General features: G+C 39.0%; 1 protein-coding gene across 4 annotated transcripts in view; it reads left to right on the plus strand.

Moving 5' to 3' along the window:
- Positions 1-247: 247 nt before the first annotated feature.
- The window catches only part of LOC121380267 (tyrosine-protein phosphatase non-receptor type 13-like), a 97,039-nt gene continuing 70,736 nt past the window's right edge, over positions 248-26,550 (plus strand). For 3 of the 4 annotated variants that reach the window (XM_041509112.1, XM_041509113.1, XM_041509114.1), the window contains exon 1: positions 248-1,858. In XM_041509112.1, the coding sequence (XP_041365046.1) occupies positions 1,251-1,858 (608 nt within the window). In that variant the 5' untranslated portion in view covers positions 248-1,250. Of the gene's footprint in view, positions 1,859-4,661; positions 4,784-26,550 lie in introns of those variants that run through there. The other variant, XM_041509115.1, reaches the window with a different exon arrangement.

Raw genomic sequence — 26,550 nt, forward strand, 5'->3', positions numbered from 1 at the left:
TTAATCTTTATAGTATGTTAAAAATTATTTATAAAATTTAGTGCCCCCCCCATGGATTTTGGTCAGGGTACGGCCCTGCATCGTATACTATAGTATTGTGTTTATACTGCCATGTGGTTATTTTCACATGCTCAGTCACTGTCTTGCAGGTATACTGTAGCTTATACCGATTTCATTCATTCTAGGAATACTGTAGATTCCACGAGCTCCACGAGGTAAAATTACTCATTGGCCATCTCGAGAAATGTTATCCAATCAGTTTCGGACTGGCCAACACATGGGTGGCACTTCGCCAGAATTGTTTGTTATCGGCTCCGCAGTTGCAAAATGACACGACGTGGTGCTTCTGTGTTAGATTTTTACTTCCAGCTGTCGCCCGGTATAGAAATATACAACACTCACCGAATACTTTTTTTATTTTCCCACGGGCGAGTTCTATAGCCAATATTCCATGACATTTTTCAACAGGTCGTGATGGAGAGGGATTTTACCACATCGACTAACTTTGAGACTTTCTGTTTACCAACTTGGAACATCAAAACTTTACCACGTGGAACATTAGGCCTACTAAAAAAAACCCACAACAACAACCGCTGCGATTTCTCTTGTTAGGATGGATGCGACAAAGATGTATTTGATTTTAATATCCATAGCAACGACAATTATTTCTCTCGCAGATCAGCACCATTAAGTGTTGCGTGCAGTTAATGGTATACCATGGTGTGTGATAATTCGTGTAGAAGGAAACTGGCATTTCAATTTCGTGGCAAAAATCAAAAACGTGCTGATTGTGTTGTAGGTAGCAGTAGCGAACGCAATTTGTGTCTTCGAAGAACCAATCAATGGACGCGTTTGTAAATTGCCGAATAGACCATCACTAATTGTAATCATTACGGGAACAAATCTTTCTTAAACCACTTATCTCTCTATTGCTTAGACAAAAGTGGTTGTTTTTAGTGCAGATAAATCGTTGCACGAAACGTACATGGTTTCATTTCAATGGAACTCCAAACTCTTAAGTTTTGTTAGCAGCACCAATGGTACTACCGACATTTTGTTATTAAAACCATTAATACATTGTGCTAATTTATATTCCAAAATGCCCCCACCCCCATTTAAAAAAAAAAATAATACAATAAATTATAACAATAAAATGCTTGGTTGCTATAAATATTTGAAGTTTAGATTACGCTAAAGTGCAAAATTCGGTCTATTTTTTGTGGTGGAAGCACATTTGAATATGCATTTGAATGATGGATGCACTGAAGTCATATTTCAATCGAATATTTCCACAAAATATTGGAAGAAGAGGAAGTTTAAAAACAAGACATGTCCGGAAGTCCCACCCGGGATTCAGTCGAGGCGTGGACACTGTTCCGGCCCGTGCAGCCTCCGCCTCGCACGTGGACGATCGTGACGAAATCGACTACGCCCGTGCAAAACGTGTCGGCGTTTTTAATTTCAAACGCACGGGTAGCCGGGAAATCGTATCCAAGTCTCCGCCACCGACTAAACCGCCGAGAAAGGATCATGTATTTTCTGTCCAATTCTCGACCATCAGAGGAAAGAATTTAGGAATTGTTTTTGATTGTGTTCCCGTGGGATCACAACGTCGCAGGGCGGCGAGCGACAGCAGTGATGGCTATATTAACGGAAGTATTGCCTCGCCGCCGTCATCACCATTACCTGTGTCGGCAACTACTACTACGGCGGCGGCGGCATCAGTGTTCTTGACGTTCAAAATCGTGTCCATTAAAGAAGGGAGTCTTTCGTTTTACGATGGTCGTCTAAAAATCGGGGATGAATTGATCGACATCAATGGAATACCTTTGTTGAAAGAAAGTCTCCTTTCGGCCAGGTAGGTGGGACAAGTTTTATTATTGGTCAGTTTAATGTAGTCCGGAGGGACGTAGTAAAATATAGCCTTAATGTGCCCCGTGCATTAAGTTTAGTGTTGGGAATCGGGTTGGAATTCCAACATCGATAATCGGTCATAATCGTTTTACATCAATTTATGGACTTACACAGTCGGGTTACAGGTAGGGTGGGCTATGGGGTTTTATCCCCCCCCCCCCCCCCAATAAATCAGAATAAAAAGTATTATTGATAGTAAATCTTAAGGCAGAGATGAATTTTACTTGTAGAATGCAGGAAATTAATTTCAGGACATAAAGTTTTTGAAATTTTAGTCGGGAGCATACTCGAACCCCCTAGAAACTTTGCTTTGCAATCTCAATCTGAGTCAGCCCCCCCCCCCCCAAATGTCCACTTGCTTCCACTGTGCCTGGGTTAGAATTATATGAACATAAGGTTTTGAATTCAGTTATATAAGCACTGTGCATCTATTCTCATGTTTACTGCAATTGACCTATAAATTGATAATTTTACATTTAATAACTATTTAATATCAATTTTTATCAATTAACTGTCACATTTTAGTTTGCACCTTTTGCACGATTGTTTTCTTCACTTTTTAGTTTTGCACAAATTCCTAAAATTAATGTGAATCATTTAATACTACATGTAATAGCAACTCCCGATGGAAGTTGTGATATTGTCACAATTAATTCTTTCAACTGCCATAGACAGTGATAGTGGTTTAGTCCTGGTTTCCTTATCAACACACACAGGCACACACATGTATGCACACCACAAAAACCAGCATTATGATTGTAGGTTTTAGAGATTCCATAGATCTCTTAATGTGTAGAATTAATGGTGTAGAATTTGAAAAAACTAAATCCTATGTTGAAAATCCAACTGTACTTATCAGTGGTGTAGCGAAGGGGGACCATGGGGGGGAATGCTCTCCCCCCCCCCCAACTATCAAACGGTTTTTTTTTTAACTGGATTAAATGTTATAAAATCATTCATACATACATACATACTATTACATACATACAGTTTGGGTTGCCCCACCCTCCCCCCACCCCCAATAGTGGATTGCCCCCCATATAAAATTTTATTACCAGTACTTATGCAGGGGGAAATTTTGTACTTACGCAGTACTTTAGATCTCACTATTTTTGTTTAGTTTAACGTTAGACACCACTAGAGCACATTGATTTATTAATCATTGGCTATTGGATGTCAAACATATTGTCTTTTTGACACAGTCTTAGAAAGGAAACCCAGCTACATTTTTCCATTAATAGCAAGGAATCTTTTATATGCACTATCCCACACACAGGATAGCACATACCACAATGTAATTAAAATTAGCTCCACAATTACATGTGGATCTAACACCAGCCAGTTGGAGCTCATGTCCACCAATCAAAACCTTACTTGCAGAATCCTGCCAGTGATTTAAAAATAATTTTAAAACATTCCGAATTGTCCTGAGGGTATACGACATGTTTCATGTGAATTACGAATGCCTTAAAACATGTTTTATTTTATAAAATAAATAATTTGTAATGTAAAACTGAAGACTGATTTAGTTGGGGTTTTTTATAAATAAATAAATAATTTTTAATGTAAAATTGAAGACTGATAACCCACCCCGTACGTATTGGTATGGTTCGCTGTACTGCGGCCACTAAAATAGACTCGCCCGATATTTTTAGAATTTGTATGCTCCCAAATAACATTATAAAAGGCGAAGTGTGATTGGTCAATATTTAAATTATTATTTACAGACGAAATGTTACCTGGACATTGGGGACTATGCAGTGTTGTTAGTTTTAAATCACTGGCAGGATTCTGCAAGTAAGGTTTTGATTGGTAGACATCAGCTCCAACTGGCTGGTGTTAGATCCACATGTAACTGTGGAGCTAATTTTAATTAGATTGGCACATACCACAGCCTTTGATATACCATTTGTGGTGCACTGGCTGAAATAATAAATTAGCGCTTTACCACTGGGCTACATCCCGCCTCTTCGATCTCACTAATTTGAGCACAACAGACTTTTTATCTGTTCTAAACACGCTAAGGTTTTTTTTTAGTGCAGTGCTGAATACTGATTAATAGCTAGTAAAGAGTTGGTACATATTGAGAAATGCAGTTTAAGATACTTTAATCAAATTACAGCTTAATATTCCATCAGTTGATTTTGAGGTTAACATTTTTGCACTTAAATTCGGCCTGCTTATTTTGGGCAGGACAGGACATACCCCAGTGGTAAAATGCACGCCTGATGCGTGATCGGTCTAGGATCGATCCCCATTGGTGGGCCCATTGGTCTATTTCTCATTCCAACCAGTGCATCACGACTGGTATATTAAAGGCTGTGGTATGTGCTATCCTGTTTGGAATGGTGCATATAAAAGATCCCTTGCTACTAATGTAAAAACTGTATCATGTTTTCTCTATGACTGTCGAAATGACCATATGTTTGACATCCAATAGCCGATAATTAATAAATCAATGTGCTCTAGTGGTGTCGTTAAACAAAACAAACTTATTTTAGGCACAGCCGCTATCGCCTCAACTTTGCTGTAAAGCCCTGTTATGTACAAAATGCAGAAAATGAAGCTAAAAGGTTGAGGGTTTGCAGCGTAGTTGGGTTGGAAGTTGCCAACTTGGTTTTCTGATAAACAGCACGTTTCGGATAGATTTCCCAAGCAGTTGGGTTGTTGTTGAACACTGAGGAATCTTTCTTGTAGTGCATTTCTGCTATTCCATGCGGCAGACACAGATGTGTTTACGCAATTTTCCCAGATTGAGGACGAAGGCAGTGACCCCTAGAGCTGAGATTTTTGAAAACGTAGACTGTATGTAAGAATGCCTAAAGGCTGTCTGTGAAGTCAGTCACTATGGACATGTCCATGTCTGTAGGTAAGGTTAGAAACTTGTAGAAGTTCAAAAGCTTTTGTTGCTCCTGTATAATTATATGGTTGCGTTCTTTGTTAATGCATGTTGATTGGTCTCTTTATATCGTTGCACTGGGAGGGATCTGTACGTTTTGTCTCCCATCCTTCTATCCATCTGTCTGTCTGTCTTCTATCCATCTGTCCGTCTGTCTTCTATCCATCTGTCCGTCTGTCTTCTATCCATCTGTCTGTCTTGTCTTCTATCCATCTGTCTGTCTTCTATCCATCTGTCCGTCTCTTCTATCCATCTGTCTGTCTGTCTTCTATCCATCTGTCCGTCTGTCTTCTATCCATCTGTCTGTCTGTCTTCTATCCATCTGTCTGTCTGTCTTTTATCCATCTGTCCGTCTCTTCTATCCATCTGTCCGTCTCTTCTATCCATCTGTCTGTCTTCTATCCATCTGTCTGTCTGTCTTCTATCCATCTGTCTGTCTTCTATCCATCTTGCTTTGTCTGTCTGCCTGTCTGTCTCTGTCCCAAATATAGTTTTCCACACTTCTGTTTTCACAATGCCTCAAGATGTTGAGCTGACATTTTGTGTATCGCTTTATCACGTATCGTTACAGATCAAGTTTGGCTATCATGGCGATTTACCCATTTTGCACAGTTATGGCATACATGTACCATCGGAAGATGCCAGCAATAGGAGGGAACATAACATTAATTTGCATCTGTAACTAACAAGTACTAGACCAGATCTAAAACATACTAGTCGTCTATGATTTTTTCTACTAGTGTTAATTGCGGTATTACAAACTTCAAATGATGTTGAGATCTCCAGTACTAGACCAGCTCTAAAACATACTAGTCGTCTATGATTTCTACTAGCATTAATAGCTGTATTGCAAACTTCAAATGATGTTGAGATCTCAAGTACTAGACCAGCTCTAAAACATACTAGTCGTCTATGATTTCTACTAGCATTAATAGCTGTATTACAAACTTCAAATGATGTTGAGATCTCAAGTACTAGACCAGCTCTAAAACATACTAGTCGTCTATGATTTCTACTAGCATTAATAGCTGTATTACAAACTTCAAATGATGTTGAGATCTCCAGTACTAGACCAGCTCTAAAACATACTAGTCGTCTATGATTTCTACTAGCATTAATAGCTGTATTACAAACTTCAAATGATGTTGAGATCTCATTGTTATTCCAGCTTTCAATCTCTTTATAAATGGTACTAATTATATAAATTATCAATTTAAGAAAGGCCCTCATATTTCACGGAAACTATTGATTCCGGACCCGTGTCACTATAATCACGGAACCAAAATTTTGTTTCCCATGATTATTATATCGAGTAAGACTATTCAACGGAAATAATAAATAAATATATATATATTTATCATATAATATCTTACATTTTCAGTGTAATCAAAGTATGTGATATTTTTCAGTTCACATACTTCAGACACTCCATGATTGACATATGCATTTATAGTCGTCAAATAAAAACATTTCAATGGCAATTTGACACTGAAAGCTGTCAAGCATTCAGAAAACAAAAAAACATTAGGCATAACTTTATTTGAATGTAAGGACATCCAAAATGACGTCATTCGAGTTTGACGTCATTTCCATTCAAAAATACACCACGCCACATATTCTTACGTCATTTGAATATCTAGTAATGGCGGACTGGAATAGTTGGGTGTACAGTTTACAAAAACATGTTGTATTAAGCTTGAGATTGATTATATGATAAAGAGATTATTACCCTCGTGTATTTCGGTATCGTCAATATCATATATTAGGAATAAAAATAATGTATTATGCTCGACAGAGGCTCGCATAATACAATTTTTATTCCTAATATATGATATTGACGATACTGAAAAACACTGGTAATAATATATAATATATATAATTATTCTAAAAAAATTGTTTTCCATGATATTTGAAATCCTATGGTAGCTGTAAGACTTCTGTCGGTCCAGAACCCCTTGACCCGCGCCCCCCCCCCCCCCCCCCCCCCCCCGGATCCACACCTGATGTCGAGACATCTTTTAAAAAGCATATTATGTACAACCACCAGCTGGGTTTTTTTCTCCATTTAGTGATAATCCATTTGTGTACACACACATTTTGTAGGAGAGCCTTTCGTTTGTGAACTAACATATGCTACTACCAGACGTGTTTTCTGGCTGGTACCAGTAATTACTGCTGTACTGCGTGTGTTTCTGGAAATTATAACAATCATTAGTGTTAAATTGAGCCTAGACAAGTTTGAGTTCCCGGAAAGAGTGAGTGGTCAAAGATGTGAAGATGCTTATAAATTGGGGTCTGGGGGAAGACTCCATCCATGAAATTAATTACTGACAGAGGCCGGATTTAGCTCAGTCGGTTGAGCCCTCGCCTGCATGAGGTGCTTGCGTCGCAGGATCGAACCACCTTGGTGGATCCATTCAAGTGATTGGTTGTTTTCTCGTTCCAACCAGTGCACCACAACTAGTCAAAAGGCCGTGGTATGTGCTATCCTATCTGTGGAAAAGTGCATATAAAAGATCCTTTGCTGCTAATGGAAAAATGTGACAGGGTTCCTAAGAATTGTCAAATGGTGGATATCCAATAATAGTGACTGACAAAGCACCATGTTTTAAAAAAATAGTTGATCTGAAATTTGGGGAGTGTACAGGATTTAGCTCGGTCGGTAGAGCACTCGTGTGATTAGATTGTAGGATCAAACCTCCTAGTCAGACTTATTGTACCCCCCCCCCTATCTTAACCAGTGCCCCACGACTGGTATATCAAAGGCTGTGGTATGTGTTGTCTTGTCTGTGAGAAAATGCACATAAAAGATCCCTTGCTGCTAATGGAAAAATGTAGCAGATTTCCTCTGAATACTATTGTTTCAGAATTTCCAAATGTTTGACATCCAATAGCGATGATTAATAAATCAGTGTGGTCAGTGGGTAGGATCTAGGGTCCAAATATTTAATCCGTTCCTTAGTAGACCCATTCTCTGTTATTGTTTTTTCTGTCCCAACCCGTTCCCCATGCACCTATCAAAGGCCGTGTTATTTGCTATCCTCTCTGTTGGATGGTGCATGCAACCCCTGCAATTGCCCGTGGAGATTGCCGAGGAGTTTTTCGTTCTCTGCGGCATTTCCTTTGCCGTGGACTATATTGGTGTTTTTTTTCAAGATGTATTTTTTCCTTATTGTTAAAAATAAAATATGCTTGTGAACTGAAAACAGATTAAAAGGAAATATTAAAACAGTAACTGCACCGTTATTTTACTAAGTATCTGAATCTCAGCGTCATGGGGCATAATCTTAAATACATGTAAATTACCGCGTTGAGCATGTATCAACTAGGTCATTGAACTCTATTGACTGTTCACAGCACACACACAGCAGGGACCACTGGATTGCAGGGGTGTGACAGCTTATATATCGTTAAACTGTGGCTATGGTGCATTATATGTGTTTTATTTTCATTAAAATGTTTAACATACACTCCTACAAGTCAGCCTGATGAGATATGTGTATATATATATACATATATATAGAGGAAGGAAATGTTTTAACAACCCACTCAACACATTTTATTTACGGTTATATGGCATCAGACATATGGTTAAGGACCACACAGGTATTGAGAGAGGAAACCCGCTTTTACCACATCATGGGCTACTCTTTTCGATTAGCAGCAAGAGATCTTTTATATGCACCATCCCACAGACAGGATAGTACATACCATGGCCTTTGTTACACCAGTTGTGGAGCACTGGCTGGAATGTGAAATGGCTCAATGGGTCCACCGATGGGGATCGACCCTAGACTGACCGCGACAAAGTGAACACTTTACCACTGGGCTATGTCCCACCCCTTATATATAGTGAGATCGTTCCGACAGTTTAATCAAAATTTCTGTGATTCATATTGGCAAAATATGCCACCTTTTTCTGGTGACATGTGGCCTAATAAAAAAAACCCCATACTTTACCTATTTACTTGGGCTTGAAATAATAAATGGGGTTTTGGTCTTCGTGGCAGATTTCCAAACAGAAATTATGCCGTTATTAAAGAAAATGAGTTTAATTCTATAGCATATTAAATATATTGTGTTATTTTGATAAAGATTGAACTGGCACATCACGGCGGACAATGATAAATTGTCATTCCTTTGCAGCCCCATTGTTCTTGAACTGTATGTGTCATCCATGTGTTAACTGTTGTCACTTTTAATCATCGAATACCACCACTGGTGTGAATAAATCTTACAGCATATTGGTAAACACCACAAATAACAAACTAATCATTAAAATTTACTTCCATTACAGATTTTCAAACAAAATTGTCATGAAAAATGCCATGGACATTTATTTTTGCACGCCAAATTATTTGCCGTAGACATTTTCTTAATTGCAAGGGTTGTGCATGTAAAAGATCCCTTGCTCCCTTGGAAAAATGTAGTGTTTTTTTTTTCTCAAGAATATATATGATGTAACAATTATCAAGAGTTAGAAATCCAATATTCAATGTAGAGTTAGTCAGTGTGCTATAGTGTCGTTAAACAGTAACTTACTTTAAACAAACTTTGATCCAACACCTTTAAATGTAAATTATAAATTATAAACATTCTTTTATGAACATAATCAAAGCCTGTACAGGGGCCAGTTGCGCACATGCATTACTTATAGTTCCAGCTGGTTGAGCCAACTGGAACATTTGGTTGCCGTGGTCTGTTGGTGGTCTGGGAGATATTTGTGTGTTTGTGGTTATAAGATCAGTTAGCACCAGGGGAATGGAATCAACAGCCAGCTATGTGTAGGTGTTGTGGAGTGATGTTAACACCTGTCGTCAGCCATCAATGTAAGGTTCTGTGGTCAAGTTACTGTGCAAGACTTCTCTCATCCTGATATTAATCACACAGGGCAAAAGGCCATCCATTTTAACAATGTTGGTCAGTAGGTGAAGGTTAACGTTATGGCCAAAGTTTGTTGATTTATTGATCATCAGCTGTTGGATGTCAGGAACTGCGTAATTTTGACCTGTAGTCCTCGGAGGAACCCCATGCTTTTTTCCCCATTAACAGCAAGGGTTCTTTTATATGTATTTTTCCCCCACAGACAGGACAGCACATACCATAGCTGTTGATAGATGAGTTGTGGTGCATTAATTGGGGTAGAAAAAAACTCAGAGAATGTGTCTACTGGGGTGGTTCGATTCTATAACACATCAAACTCTACTGACTGAGCTACATTTCTCCTTCCGCTGATAGGACTAAAAGTGCTCACATCAAGTATTCAATCACCAGCTATTGGATGTCAAAAATTTGATAATTCTAATATGTAGTCTTGTCAGAGGAAACTGCGTTCTCGCTAAAATCAGTGTTTCGGTAACTATTTCACAATTTTAATCATAACACATTTCCAGTGAGGGGCGAGACAAAGCCCAGTGGTAAAGCATTCGCTTGATGCACGATCGGTCTAGGGTCGATCCCCGTTGGTAGACCCATTGGGCTATTTCTTGTTCCAGCTAGTGCTCTACAACTGGTATATCAAAGGCCGTGGTATGTGCTATCCTGTCTATGGGGTGGTGCATCTAAAAGATCCCTTGCTGCTAATCGAAAAAGAGTAGCCCATGAATTGGCGACAGTGGGTTTCCTCTCTCTCAATATCTGTGTGGTCCTTAACCATATGTCTTGCGCCATATAACCATAAATAAAATGTGTTGAGTGCATTGTTAAATAAAACATTTCCTTCCTTCCGTTTCCAGTGTGGATGTATAAACCCCTCCCTTCCTGCTCTCAAATTTGTTTTTATTGATTGTAACTTGTACGTTACTTGCATCAGTAGCATGTTGTTAAGCATTTAAAGACACATTAACCGAGTATATTTTTCAAACTAGCTTTTTAAAGTGATTTGTTGGGAGATCATTTCTTCTCCAGACTATCACGTTTGCTTCATTTAGCTACTGCAGCTGAAAGCGAATGTGAAAAAAAGAAAAGAATCTACCATTTCCGTGCCAAGAAAGCAGCCAGGTGTTTTGTGGGATGATCGTTTTCTCACACAGTGAAACCCTTCTAAACTGGACACCTTTAAGACCAACACAAATGCCCGGTTTCTGGAGGTATCCAGTTTAGAGAGGTTAAGTTTTGTACTGATTTCTAAAAAGGGACTATGTAAAACGTCCAGTTTTGAGGGAATTCCAGTTTACAGAGGGTCTGGTTTTGAGAGGTTTTACTGTATATTGTTGGAAGATAGTTTTTAAAAAATGTTTTTTCATTCATCTTGGAAATAATTAACTGCCTTATGCTTTGTGGATATTTTTAGTTCTGTAATGTAAGACACATTTAACTTTTGGTTCTGGCATGCGGCTGTTCAAAAAGGAAGCTATATTTTTTTTTAATGTTTAAAGTATAAATATTTTTAAAATTATCCATAATACTTTGAACCGAAAATTTTCCTTTTAAAAAAGGGTTTTGATTTGGTGTAAATTCAATAACCATTTTAGTTGTTATTAATTAGGGGATTGGTCAGTGGGGATATTTAATTTTAAATGATTTTTGTATTAAAAAAGAAAGGAATTAATCAAATAATTTTTCTCGTTCCAACTAGTGCACCACAACTGGTCAAAAGTCATGGTATGTGCTTTTCTGTATGTGGGAAAGTGCATATAAAAGATTCTTTGCTGCATTAGGAAAAATGTAGCAGGTTTTCTCTGATGACTATCATAATTACCAAATATTTGACATCCAATAGCTGATGAATAATTAATCAATGTGCTCTAGTGTTGTCATTAAACAAAACAAAGTTTTAACTTTAATAAAAGAAAGAAGCACATACACATATCGGTAAAAGATATTTAGATCAAAATGGACTCTGGTTTGCTTTTAAATGTGTACTCGTTGAAAAATGTTTCTGTACATGTAAAATTTAAAGTTTGTTTTGTTTAATGACACAACTAGAGCACATTTATTTATTAATCATTGGCTACTGGATGTCAAACATTTGGTAATTGGGACATATACATGTAGTCTTACAGAGAAAACTCGCTATATTTTTCCATTAGCAGCAAGGGATCTTTTACATACACCATCCCACAGACGGGATAGCACATACCATGGCCTTTGATATACCAGTTGTGGTGCACTGGCTGGAATGAGAAATAGCCCAACGGGGATCGATCCTAGACCGGCCATGCATCAAGCGAGCGCTTTACCACTGGGCTACGTCCTGCCCACTGTACATTGTATACGTACTGCACAAAGTTTTATTTAGCAGTAATGAAGGGAAAATGGAATCATTTTAAAGAAATTGTTTATTGGTCATTCCTAAATATGAGACCGTTTGCAAAATGATGATGTGTCCACATGGTTGAGCCACACATTTCAGCCATAATTTACAAACTTAACCATTGATTTGAGACCATTTTATTTAGTGCACATGCAGTCCTGAACTTGTTTTCTGCAAATATATGTTAAAGGTCCCATAGCTGGGATTTATCCAGACGTTCTGTGGGTCCGAACATGGGCCCCTTCCCAAGAGAAAACGGTGGCACTGAAAATTCACAATTTCTACACTAAAAATTCCTGATATATATATATATATATACTGAACAAAATAAGAAACTTCCGCTAACTTTGCTTGAACATAACTTGATGAAAACAAACTGGGGGAATAATTGTTATATATGCTTTTAAAGAGTGTTCCATGATGCATTGTTTGGTGCAAAAATCATGGCCATAGGTTAATAGAAACTGGGAGAAATTTTGACCAAGTGTGGTAGGGGTTAAAAGAAAAAAAAAACCCCACTTAATAACGGGTATGACCACCTCTTGAATTGACCACTGCAGTGCATCGCAGGCGCATAGAATTGACTAAAGTGTTGATTTCTGCCTGTGGAATATTGTTCCATTCCTGAATGAGCACTCGACGAAGTTCATTGACGTTAGCGGGTGGGTTGGGACGACGTCACAATCGTCTGTCCAGATTATCCCAGACATGCTCGATGAGGTTGAGATCAGGACTTTTAACGGGCCAGTCATCAATGAAATCAATGTTATTTGTCCTAAGAAAATTTACAGTGTCTCTAGCTGTATGAGAGGTGGCATTATCATGCTGAAAAATCGAGATGTTGGTGTTGTTATGGAACACAGGAATGAAGTGATGAGTGAAAATGTCATCGCGGTAACGTTGAGCATTTAAATTGCCATCAATGACGACTAGTGGTGAACGATAACCATGGGCAATGGCTGCCCAGACCATGACACAAACCCCACCCCCGAAACGATCTCGTTCAAGAACACAACAGTCAGCATAGAGTTCATTTCTCCTACGGTAGACGTGCACCCTGCCATCACCACGTTGTAAAGAAAATCTGGATTCATCCGAAAAAAGAACGGTATTCCAGCATCGCCGTATCCAACAAGTATGTACACGTGCCCAATTAAGACGATTTAGACGATGACGTTGCGTTAAAACGCATCCGACGTAAGAACGCCGTGCATGTAAACTGTTCTCCCGCAGACGATTACGAACAGTTTGCCCACTGATTCGGTTATTATGAAGCCCAGGTGTGTTAGCAGCAGTAGCAGTGGCAGTTTGGAATCGATTGCGCAAATGTGTGTTCATGATATAGCGGACGTCCACGACATGGCAAATCGTTGGTGCTTCCTGTCGTCCGAAATCTTACGCGAAGATTTCGTATCGCTCGACTAGAACTCCCAACATGCCTTGCAACGTCTTCTGTCGACATGCCAGTATCAAGCATGCCAATCGCCTGTTCGTGTAAATTATTGGGTATTCTTACCATACTAAAAATGCTACAATGTAAAAAAAACATTATTTTTTTTTACAAATTTTGAAGCATTTTCATTCACTTGACAACAATGTCAGTAAGAATAGTAAAACAAATTGACCGAATACTACACGTGCATATTGAATTCCACGTTGTCGACGATTAACAGTGCAAAAATAATCGATAAAATTCATGAATCCTTATAATACAGCTCAAGGCTAATACTATCTATATAATTTCATTACACAATGAATTCTTTAACACAACAAATACTATATGTACAAATCGGAAGTTTCTTTTTTTGTTCAGTATATATATAATTATGTCATTTGTATTACATTACTTTAACAATGGTGTATTGCATCATTCAGTGGCTTGGAAACATATCCCTAGAATGATTTACTTGGACTAATCTTCCCAATCCCATCATACATGGGACCCTGGCGGGACCGACATCCTGGAGAAATCCCTGCATAGTGCTATCTGTGTAACAAATTGTGATACATGTATGTACTTCTGTTTGAAAACTTCTGGTTTCTTGTTTAAATGTTCATGTCTGTTCACTTGGGGAGTTGTTGGTTGTCCTAATGTTGATTCTTGTTTAATTGTCCATGTCTGTTCACTTGGGGAGTTGTTGGTTGTCCTAATGTTGATTCTTGTTTAAATGTCCATGTCTGTTCACTTGGGGAGTTGTTGGTTGTCCTAATGTTGATTCTTGTTTAAATGTCCATGTCTGTTCACTTGGGGAGTTGTTGGTTGTCCTAATGTTGATTCTTGTTTAAATGTCCATGTCTGTTCACTTGGGGAGTTGTTGGTTGTCCTAATGTTGATTCTTGTTTAAATGTCCATGTCTGTTCACTTGGGGAGTTCTTGGTTGTGCTAATGTTGCAGAGTATGACAAATATTTTGAAAAGTCACTAGCCACAGGGCTAGTGGGTTTGTGAAAACCACTAGCCCACCAAGATAAAGCACTAGCCCAAATTCCTGATCAATTATAACTGGATTTTTATATAATTTTTGTAACATTACACATTTACGAGTATAACAGTAAAATAAAACAAACACTTAAATCATGATGTAACTTTCAGTTTTTTGTCGTGTCGTAAGTTTTGTCTTTTGTCAAGTGTGATCCATCGTCATTGTCCCGTTTTAGTTTTTACCCTTCCCCTGGGGAAAAATAATTGAGCAAACTCTTGGTTGGTATCTAAAAACACTATCAAAATAATTAAATTTAAATGATGGTACGACAGTGTGACACACGGTAATAGATGGAACTGGAACTGGAACTGGAACTATTTTCTCGTGCCCCTATCCATATATGGTTCAGGCACGCCCACCATGGATCCATGTTCTGGCATCGCCAGTCCACGGTTCCATGGCGGGAGGGGTAATAGATGGTTCCGTGTATTTGGTAGTTGGTTACATATTTAGGGCCTACTATTTATGTCGCCAGGAACGGTGATGCCAAATACAGGGCATTATCCCGTGTCAGACCGATATCAAAAGAATATAACGGCGACATCTAATCCGTTGTTAATTTATGAACAAAAAAGGTATTATCTTGTATCGGCAGCTATGACGTTTTATCCAAACCGCTACACGTAATAGGCCAAGCCGAGTCATTGCATATGCGGTTACCATTAAAGTAAATTGTTTTCCTGATTGCCAATAACCACATGTTAGCGAAGTGTTAAATTAAAAAACAATAGGTAAATAAAACAAACACTGAAATTCAAAGCATGGCTGGGGTTTACTTGATTGAGATTAACCTGTCGTCGCGATTGATGATTTCCAAGTTCTTAGCCTAAAACATGTGCGAGATTAACGACCACGTGACGTGTCTAACCAATCAAAACACGCATGTCATTAGACTTTATTTCCTGTGCCAGAAACTTGAAAGGGAAAGGTAAACAATGCATGCTGTAACTGTGACGATGTAGAGATAGCATGTTACTGCAGTTTGCAGACCTAGCTCAAGTGGATTATTATTATATACTCATTGCGTTGTTGATATTATTCGATGACAAACGTCACAATCAAATTTATTAAACGAAATTTCAGCCGAGAGAAAAAGAAAGAAAGAAAACAAAAAACCCACGATCGAGCGATGACGAGAGGAGGGGGGAAACCACTAGCCCACAGGGGCTAGTGGTTTTGCATTTCTCACTAGCCCGAACTTAAAAACCACTAGCCACGGGCGTCGGGCTAGCGGATTTGTCGAACTCTGATGTTGATTCTTATTTAAATGTTCATTTCTGTTCACTTGGGGAGTTCTTGGTTGTGCTAATGTTGATTCTTGTTTAAATGTTCATGTGTGTACATTTGGGGAGTTCTTGGTTGTTGGAAGAGTGTCTTCAAGACACTATCTTGATGGGACTGGAATGGCAGCCGTTTGATGATAGTGAGCTATTGTGAGCTATCTTGATGGGACTGGAATGGCAGCCGTTTGATGATAGTGGGCTATTGTGAGCTATCTTGATGGGACTGGAATGGCAGCCGTTTGATGATAGTGGGCTATTGTGAGATATCTTGATTGGACTGGAATGACAGCCGTTTGATGATAGTGGGCTATTGTGAGATATCTTGATGGGACTGGAATGGCAACCGTTTGATGATAGTGGGCTATTGATGATAGTGGACTATTGTGAGTGTGTTTTAAAAATAAACCCTACTGAATTCTTAGAACGCCTTCACTGATATGTAATACAACACACCCATGTACTCTTCTCCAGTGGAGATTTAAACATTTTTCTCACTGAACTGGGCCCATATTTTTGAAGCTATCGTAGCACTAGGATATCGTAAAATTGTTCATAGGCTATGGCGCGAGTAGTAGTGACATCATAGCCTATGACAGTTTTACGATGTCATAGTGATGTCATAGGCTATGATGGTTTTACGATAACGTAGTATTAAGATAGCTTTGAAAATCTCTAGTCTGCTAGATACATTTATTGGTGACTCATATATATATATATATATATATATATATATATATATATATACACACACACACACACATACACATATATACACATATATACATATATATATATACATATATACATACTCATAAATAAATTGTGCATGCAGAGCTCAAAACTTAACAATTTGTTGCCTATGGCAGTTTTGAAAGATTTATGACACAAGAAAAATGTACAGGTGATCAATTTTTTGACTGCCCTCAGCAATTTTAAACCATTTACATTTACAACAAATAAACACAAAATAACCATTTCACATAAGAAACAAACTTTTAACAGGTCCAGCCAGTGCACCACGACAGGTATAACAAAGGCCATGGTATGTGTTATCCTATCTGTGGGATGGTGCATATAAAAGATCCCTTGCTGCTAATCGAAAAGAGTAGCCCATGAAGTGGCGATAGCGGGTTTCCTCTCTCAATATCTGTATGGTCCTTAACCATATGTCTGACGTCATATAACCGTAAATAAAATGTGTTAAGTGTGTCATTAAATAAAACGTTTCTTTCTTTGATATACCAGTCATTGTGCACTGGCTGTGATGAAAAATAACCCAATGGGCCCACTGACAGGAATCGATCAGTGTTTGAGATTAACGGCATTCCGATATCCCGGGGATACCAGAATTTAATTTTGAATACCAGACTTAAAGAACCCAGTATCCCACCTGGATACTATATAATACTAACTTCTCAGGTGGGATACCAGATTTTGAAATGTTAGTATTCAACTGGGATAATGGCCAAAAATGTTAATCTCGAACACTGTTGATCATAGACCAACCATGCATCAAGTGAGTGCTTTACCACTGAGCTACGTCTCGCCCCTTTCGCAAAAGAAGACAAAATAATTGTTTAAGTAACATGCAGTATGCCGTAGCAGATTTTGCCAATGATAAATATCAACAGAGACAATGTGTCATTACACAGTGATTACGTTTTAAACCTTCTCGCCACGGCTCATTACCTTTGATGGACTTACCAAGTACAGTCACATATTTGTGTTGAATTTGATCTTCGAACACCCTGACCTGACTGGCTGGGAATTCCAGTCAGTGCTGTAGACTTTAATTTACCACTATTGGTGTCTGAAAAGCCATGATAATATGTGTTGAGCTATTTGCTGTTAAAAAAAAAAAAAAAATCATGAATATATAAAAGATTCCTAGCTGATTCATGAATATCTTTGTGGTATGTAGCAAGTTCAGTTAACCTGCTGATGGAGGTATAGTATAATACATGCATGAACTTTAAATAGTGGGATATTACATGAATCTTGAAAAATGTTTTAATTTGATTATCATGTTCTTCAACGTAGCTTCCTGCATGCATAATTTTTGTACTTAGAGTAACTAGTGAACTTGGTCATTTCTTAGTCATAATTTAGTCCTTTATCCCGGATTTTGTGGCAGAGTCCTGTGCATTGGAAACGGCACAATTTAATTCAGTTGGGAGCCACTGAATAATATGCCGTGCAGACATGGGAAAATAGTTAACTAACCCGTCGGACCAGAACCTACTACAATTAACTAGCCCGACAGGATTTCTACTAGTCCGCTAGTCTATAGAACAATATATTATTAACAATATTATAATATACAATGTCTTCACTTTATATATATATATAGAGAGAGATATATTGACAAAACATTATTAAGAATACTTGGTAAATGATCAACATCATGTAGCAAACCAAATCAAAAAGACAGATCGCCTGTCGGACTGGTACTTGCATTTTTTAACTTGTCCGTCAGAATTTTTAATCGCATGTGGCAAGCGGACGAGTATTTTCTGCAGCCCTGCATGCAGCATTGTTAAATTAATTTATCAGAACAGACATAATTACACCAATATTTACACATCAAATTGGAAATTTGGAAATAAAAAGAAGTATAAATACATAGATATCTAAGGCTTTGCCAAGGAGGTATTTTAATCATTGTGGTAGGCTCGTGATATACCGTAATTGCAGAGCCATGCATATTACAGTGAAACAAAATGTGTTAGGTTTAAAACAATATTAAATGAAGTTTTAAAGTTTGTTTTGTTTGAAGAGACCACTAGAGCACATTGATTTATTCATCATCGGCTACTGGATGTCAAACATTGGGTCATTTTGACGTACTGTCTTAGTGAGGAAACCCACTACATTTTCCCATTAGTAGCAATGGATCTTTTATGTGCACCATCCCAAAAACAGGATAGCACATGCCATGGGCTTTGATATACCAGTCATAGTGCAGTGGCTAGAACGAGAAATAGCCCAATGGGCTCACCGACGGGGAACAATCCTAAACTGACCGTGCATCAAGCGAGCACTTTACCACTGGGCTACGTTTTAGCATAAGAATCTCTCTATGCAAGCACGCACACACACATGTGCATGCACATGCACACACACACCACACACACACCACACACACACCACACACACACAACACACACCACACACGCCACATACGCACACACATACACACACATACGCACACACATACACACATACATACACACACACACACACACACACACACATACACACACACACACACACGGGTCTGTAATATACCATGCTGACCATAAATATACTTAAGTGTGTGAGTTTGATCATCTGGTAGGTCGGCCATGATAACCGTTATTCATGATGGGGGAAGCCAAGCCTAGAGATTCAAGTGTTCACAAGTCAACATGTTTTTTAACTTTCTCATGTGCTAACCAGCTGGCATTTTTTGTTTGTCATTCTTGGATTCAGTTTCTAGTGAAAAACAATCCAAGATGATTCATCAAAAGAAAACTATTTGAATATACAGGAACAACACGTGTGAACATAGTAATATATAGGCTTGTAGCATGTGTATGCAAAATGTAATTAAAACCAGTCTTCAAAATGTGCGTGTAATAATAATACATGTATATAAGTGAGCTGGTTGTGGTGTTTGTGTAGTATGTATATTTAAATATAATTAAGCTACTGTGTCAGGTGCCTCCCCCCCCCCCCCCCCCCAAAAAAAAAGAAGGAAAAAAGCCAACAAACCCCCCCCCCCCCCCCACCCGATAACCCTGTTTAATATAGAATTGTATGAAAAAGTATGTGGACTGTAATGTTGATATTTCACATTTATCAAGTACAGCACATGGATATTTGACACCTTCAGTGTAAATGTTGGGCCCATAGGTCAAATATTGTTGAAATGTCAACAGATTCAAACTGGTGAGTAAAACAAATGAGATGCTCAAGACACTTGCTGTCCTCTTGTCTGGCGTCACATTTCCGGTGCATTTTACATTTTTGGTGCACTGGCTAGGATGGGGAAATAGTGTTACTGAGGTGGTTCAATCCTACAGTGCGAGTACCTCAGGCGAGTGCTCTACCATTCTTGAGCTATATAGATCTCTCCCCATAAATCAGTATACAGATTCAAAAGTTAAATTAAAACTAAAGAGCTGTGAAAAAACCATAATGTGATTTTTCTAAAATTTCCTAAAGTTAAGGGTGAAATGGAAAATATTCCACCACATTTCTTCTACCGAAGACGTACATGTTATCTACATTTCTTCTACAGAATACAGGTTATCGTTTTTAAAGTTGCGAGTGGAATGGAAAATATATTCCAGCACATTTCTTCTAACGAATACATAAATGGTTTTTTTTTTTTTTTTTTTTTTTTTTTTTGTACACAAGTAGAGGGTAAAAATGGAAAAGATCTCCAGCACATTTCTTCCACAGAACACATCTTGTTCCTTGCTGCCAAATATAACGTGACGAGGATTGAAAAGCACATGGCTTCAATCTCCGGCTTGTTAGTTGATCTGTTGATGTGTGCGTTTTGCTTGCCAATCTGTTGATGTATGCATTTCTCGCTCTCTGGCACGCCTCATCGAAAAGGCTGATCGTCTTATTAACGAACTCCTCGTGCTGTATGTGTGCCATGCGACTGCATCGAAAATAGACTGGTAGCAACTTCCTGATGACCAGAATATTAATGACTGGTTTTAAATTGCTGATCATGCAGTGTTTACTCAAGATGCATGTGGGTGCCTGGTTGTAGGTAAGGTTAATGTGGGCATTGCGGTGTTATAGTTAGTCTAGTTTGCGTGGAGAATATTGAGTAATTATTAATCATCGGCTATTAGAAAGAAAGAAATTTTTATTTAACAATGAATGAATGAATGAATGAATGATTGTTTAACGACAACCCATATATATGATTATATATATATATCTTAATTGACTATTGTGTGATGCAATGGTAAAAAAAAAAAATATATATATATATTTTTGCAATGATGCACTCTGCACATATAACATAGGAAATATTGTTACGGACCACAGAGATAACTAGAAGGGAAACCCACCACCTCCACTCCATAGGCTACTCTTCTTGATTAGCAGCAAGTGATCTTTTATATATGCATTATCCCACAGACAGGATAGCACATTCCACGGCCTTTGTTGCACCCATTGTGGAGCACTGGTTGGAACGAGAAATAGCCCAATGGGGATCGATCCTAGATGGTAAAATTACTTTTCTTGAACTCGGGGAGTAATGGGAAAAGTCAAAATGATAGCTCCATTTAAATGGAGAGGTCTGCGATTGGTTAGTTGTCAGTGACTGTATTGAGAGAAAGGGCTGGACGTAGCCCAGTGGTAAAACACTCGCCTGATGCGCAGTCGGTCTGGGATCGATCCCCGTCAGTGGGCCCATTGGGCTATGTTTGGCTCCAGCCCAGTCAGTGCACCATGATTGGTATATCAAAGGCTGTGGTATGTACTATACTGTGTATGGGATGGTGCATATAAAAGATACCTCAATTGCTACTAATGAACGAATTGAGGGGGTTTCCTTTCTAAGACTATGTCAGAATTACCATATGTTTGACATCCAATAAATCAATGTGCTCTAGTGGTGTCGTTAAAGAAAAGACACTTCATTGAGAGAGAAGTTGATATAATGGTTTTACACCCCTTCACTGAGTTTTTAGAACTTACTCCGGGTGTGAGCCAGTACCGGGACGTGAACCCAGTACCTATACCAGCCTCAAGTCCAATGACTTGACCAAGGCTGGTACTATTGTGCCTCAGTTTTTGTTTTTGTTCAACAACACCACTAGAGCACATTGATTTATTAATCATCAGCTATTGATGTCAAGATTTGATAATTTTAAAATATATATCTTAGAAAGGAAACCCTCTACATTTTTCCATTAGTAGAAAGGGGTCTTTTATATGCACCATCCAACAGACAGGATAGCACATGCCACGGCCATTGATATATACCAGTCATGGTACAATGGCTGGAACGAGAAATAGCCCAATGGTTCCACCATCAGTGAACGATCCTATAGACCGACCGCGTATCAAGCGAGCGCTTTAACACTGGGCTACATCCCAGCCCTGTTGCACCTCCTATGAACTGGTCAGAGTGGCAAAATGGTAAACATGTGTTTTTAATCACTAGCTTGTTGCATGTCACTTGTTGTAAAACTAAGACATGCTTTGCAGCATGTGAGGGTACTCCACCGCCGCAGTACATTAAAGGTAAATGCTTTTCAAGCAGAAAGACCGTTTTGTTGGTTGGTTTGTGCGTTTGGAAACGTTAACCTCATGGTGTGTCGTGGTATGGCAATGTTTTTAAAAGTGACTTTTGTAGCGAATAAACATGACTGAAAGGTTGTTTTGCTGTATGTAGACATATTTCGAGTGTACAACTGTTTCAATACTGACACATAATGTACGCCAGGTGTATTTACATTTTGCTGTATGTAGACATATTTCGAGTGTACAACTGTTTCAATACTGACACATAATGTACGCCAGGTGTATTTACATTTTGCTGTATGTAGACATATTTCAAGTGTACAACTGTTTCAATACTGACACATAATGTACGCCAGGTGTATTTACATTTTGCTGTATGTAGACATATTTCGAGTGTACAACTGTTTCAATACTGACACATAATGTACGCCAGGTGTATTTACATTTTGCTGTATGTAGACATATTTCAAGTGTACAACTGTTTCAATACTGACACATAATGTACGCCAGGTGTATTTACATTTTGCTGTATGTAGACATATTTCGAGTGTACAACTGTTTCAATACTGACACATAATGTACGCCAGGTGTATTTACATTTTGCTGTTATTGAGGAGCTTTACTGATGGCAGTAAGTTTTATTCAGTGGCACAGAAATCCCGACAGTGATGCTCCAAATCTACTGCAATATATACCTCAACGACAGCGTTTAATTTTAATTTTTTTATCTATTCCAGTGCCCCCTTTCTTTTCACTCCTTTGAATTCCATCTCATTTGTTCCCAATCTGGCAACTCCTGTCTTTCAACTTCTTTCGCTGTCCACCTCCACATCCCAGTCCTTGTCTCTCCAACTGCGAAAGGTCTCTTGTGGCTATCCATGCCACACACCTGCCATTCCCTATCGGCTAAGTTAGAGTCCTGCATCTGTGAAGTGATGTTAACAGTAATATTAATAGAAATATTAATGTGTCATAACCTATTGGTTACAGGGCTGCAGAAAGTACTCGCCCACTTGCCAAATGTGAGTAACAATTCCGACGGACGAGTTTAAAAATGCAACTACCAGTCCGACGGGCGATCTGTCTTTTCTTTTTTATTTCATTTGACACGTGATGTCGATCACTTACCAAGTGTTGTTAATAATGTTTTATTAATATATCTATATATAGATGTATCATTTGAAGTAAACACGCTGTATATTATAATATTGCACTGGCATAGGAAGCAGGGGGTGGGAGGCAGCAGTGATGGTTTATATATTTATACATGTATTTATTGTGTGTGTGTGTGTGCCTTCCCACACAAACACACTTTTTGGCACCTTCCTATATATTGTTAATATATTGTTTTATAGACTGGTGGACTAATATAAATTCTGACAGGCTAGTAAATTTTATTTGGTTCTGGTCCAGCGGACTAGTTAAATATTTTCCATTTGTGCACTCCTGGGTTAGCAGACACCTTGCTTATTATGTCGATGCCTACACACGCACACGTTAATACATGTTTACCTGTACGTGGTTTATTGATGAGACGTTTAGTGTCCCACTCAATACTGGTACATTGCGTTGATGGGGGCACTTTGGTCTTATTTAGAGGGTAATAACACTGTGTTTTTCATTGTTAACTGTATAATGATCTTAACACCAGATTTGGATTGCAGTAGAAGAAGAATTATCTAGCAGAAGAGCGCTTGCACGTGGTGTTTAGAGGAAACAAATGTAGGAAAAAACCTCTTAGCGGACCAGTTCATGTTTCCTGTATCAACCAGGGTCTCATGACTGGTATATCAAAGGTCTTGGTATGTGCTGTCTTTTCTATCAGAAAGTACATACAAAAGATCCTTTGCTTCTAGTGGGAAAATGTAGCTGGTTTCCGCTGAAGACTATGTTTCAGAATAAACAAATGTCTTGACATCCAGTAGCTGATTATTAATCAGTGTGCTCTAGTAGTGTCGTGCAAATAAAGCAAATTAACTGAACCTATGTAAGCTCCCTGTTTGTCTTTCTCGCTGTCTCTCTTTCTCTGTTTTTGTGTCTCTCTTTCTCTTTTTTTTCTACCTTGCTTTCCGTCTGTTGCTCTCTTGAATGTTTATTATTAGATATATGACCTTGAAAATAGAAATACACAAAGGACATGGGAGAAATTGTGTTAACATGTGCACATATAATAATGCATACACATGAAATCACTCTCTCTCTCTCTCTGTCTCTGTCTCTGTCTCTCGGTCTCGGTCTCTGTAGGTCACTCTGTCTCTTTCTCTCTCTCCCTCCCTCCCTCCCTCCCTTCCAAGTGTTAAGATAACCATAATTCTGTTAAGACCCCTAATCCCTCCCTCCCAAGTGTTGAGATAACCATAATTCTGTTCAGACCCTTAATAGCTGTATTTGTGTAATTAAGTAAATGTGTTGCAGTGTCTTTAAACAAATATTCCATTCTTTTCCACTCCTAATCTACCAACCTGTCTGTACACGTCTACTGGATCGATCATTTCCACAGGGCTTCCACATGTCATGCAATATCAGCAAGATCTTTTCCATGTACTATTAGAAAACTTTTTTTTTTTTTTTTTTTTTTTTTTTTTTTTTTTTAATTTATAACTAAATGAATCATGATTTTTACACCACTTGTTTTTTTGTTTTTTTCTTTCATCTTTTTTTAAAAAATAAAAATTATTAAAACTTTTTTTTAAAACCTGCTTTGAGATGAATATCTAGAAGTACGATTACATGTGTGACGAACACCGAATCCGTTAAGGGCAGGCAAGAGATTTAAGTCCGTGGAATTTTTGTTCATTAAAGCAGCAAAACCAAGTAACATGTCCACCTCTCTGGTCTGTGGGGGCAGGACAGGATGTAGCCTGGTGGTAAAGCTGTAAAACCAAGTAACATGTCCACCTCTCTGGTCTGTGGGGGCAGGACAGGACGTAGCCTGGTGGTAAAGCTGTAAAACCAAGTAACATGTCCACCTCTCTGGTCTGTGGGGACAGGACATAGCCTGGTGGTAAAGCTGTAAAACCAAGTAACATGTCCACCTCTCTGGTCTGTGGGGACAGGACGTAGCCTGGTGATAAAGCTGTAAAACCAAGTAACATGTCCACCTCTCTGATCTGTGGGGACAGGACAGGACGTAGCCTGGTGATAAAGCTGTAAAACCAAGTAACATGTCGACCTCTCTGATCTGTGGGGACAGGACAGGACGTAGCCTGGTGATAAAGCTGTAAAACCAAGTAACATGTCGACCTCTCTGATCTGTGGGGACAGGACAGGATGTAGCCTGGTGATAAAGCTGTAAAACCAAGTAACATGTCGACCTCTCTGATCTGTGGGGACAGGACAGGATGTAGCCTGGTGATAAAGCTGTAAAACCAAGTAACATGTCGACCTCTCTGATCTGTGGGGACAGGACAGGATGTAGCCTGGTGGTAAAGCTGTAAAACCAAGTAACATGTCCACCTCTCTGATCTGTGGGGACAGGACAGGATGTAGCCTGGTGGTAAAGCTGTAAAACCAAGTAACATGTCCACCTCTCTGATCTGTGGGGACAGGACAGGATGTAGCCTGGTGGTAAAGCTGTAAAACCAAGTAACATGTCCACCTCTCTGATCTGTGGGGACAGGACAGGATGTAGCCTGGTGATAAAGCTGTAAAACCAAGTAACATGTCCACCTCTCTGATCTGTGGGGACAGGACAGGATGTAGCCTGGTGATAAAGCTGTAAAACCAAGTAACATGTCCACCTCTCTGATCTGTGGGGACAGGACAGGATGTAGCCTGGTGATAAAGCTGTAAAACCAAGTAACATGTCGACCTCTCTGATCTGTGGGGACAGGACAGGATGTAGCCTGGTGATAAAGCTGTAAAACCAAGTAACATGTCCACCTCTCTGATCTGTGGGGACAGGACAGGATGTAGCCTGGTGATAAAGCTGTAAAACCAAGTAACATGTCCACCTCTCTGATCTGTGGGGACAGGACAGGATGTAGCCTGGTGATAAAGCTGTAAAACCAAGTAACATGTCCACCTCTCTGATCTGTGGGGACAGGACAGGATGTAGCCTGGTGATAAAGCTGTAAAACCAAGTAACATGTCCACCTCTCTGATCTGTGGGGACAGGACAGGATGTAGCCTGGTGATAAAGCTGTAAAACCAAGTAACATGTCCACCTCTCTGATCTGTGGGGACAGGACAGGATGTAGCCCGGTGATAAAGCTGTAAAACCAAGTAACATGTCCACCTCTCTGATCTGTGGGGACAGGACAGGATGTAGCCCGGTGATAAAGCTGTAAAACCAAGTAACATGTCCACCTCTCTGATCTGTGGGGACAGGACAGGATGTAGCCCGGTGATAAAGCTGTAAAACCAAGTAACATGTCCACCTCTCTGATCTGTGGGGACAGGACAGGATGTAGCCCGGTGATAAAGCTGTAAAACCAAGTAACATGTCGACCTCTCTGAT

Source organism: Gigantopelta aegis, chromosome 2 (genome assembly GCF_016097555.1).
Source record: "Gigantopelta aegis isolate Gae_Host chromosome 2, Gae_host_genome, whole genome shotgun sequence".
NCBI classification, from domain to species: Eukaryota; Metazoa; Mollusca; class Gastropoda; order Neomphalida; family Peltospiridae; genus Gigantopelta; species Gigantopelta aegis.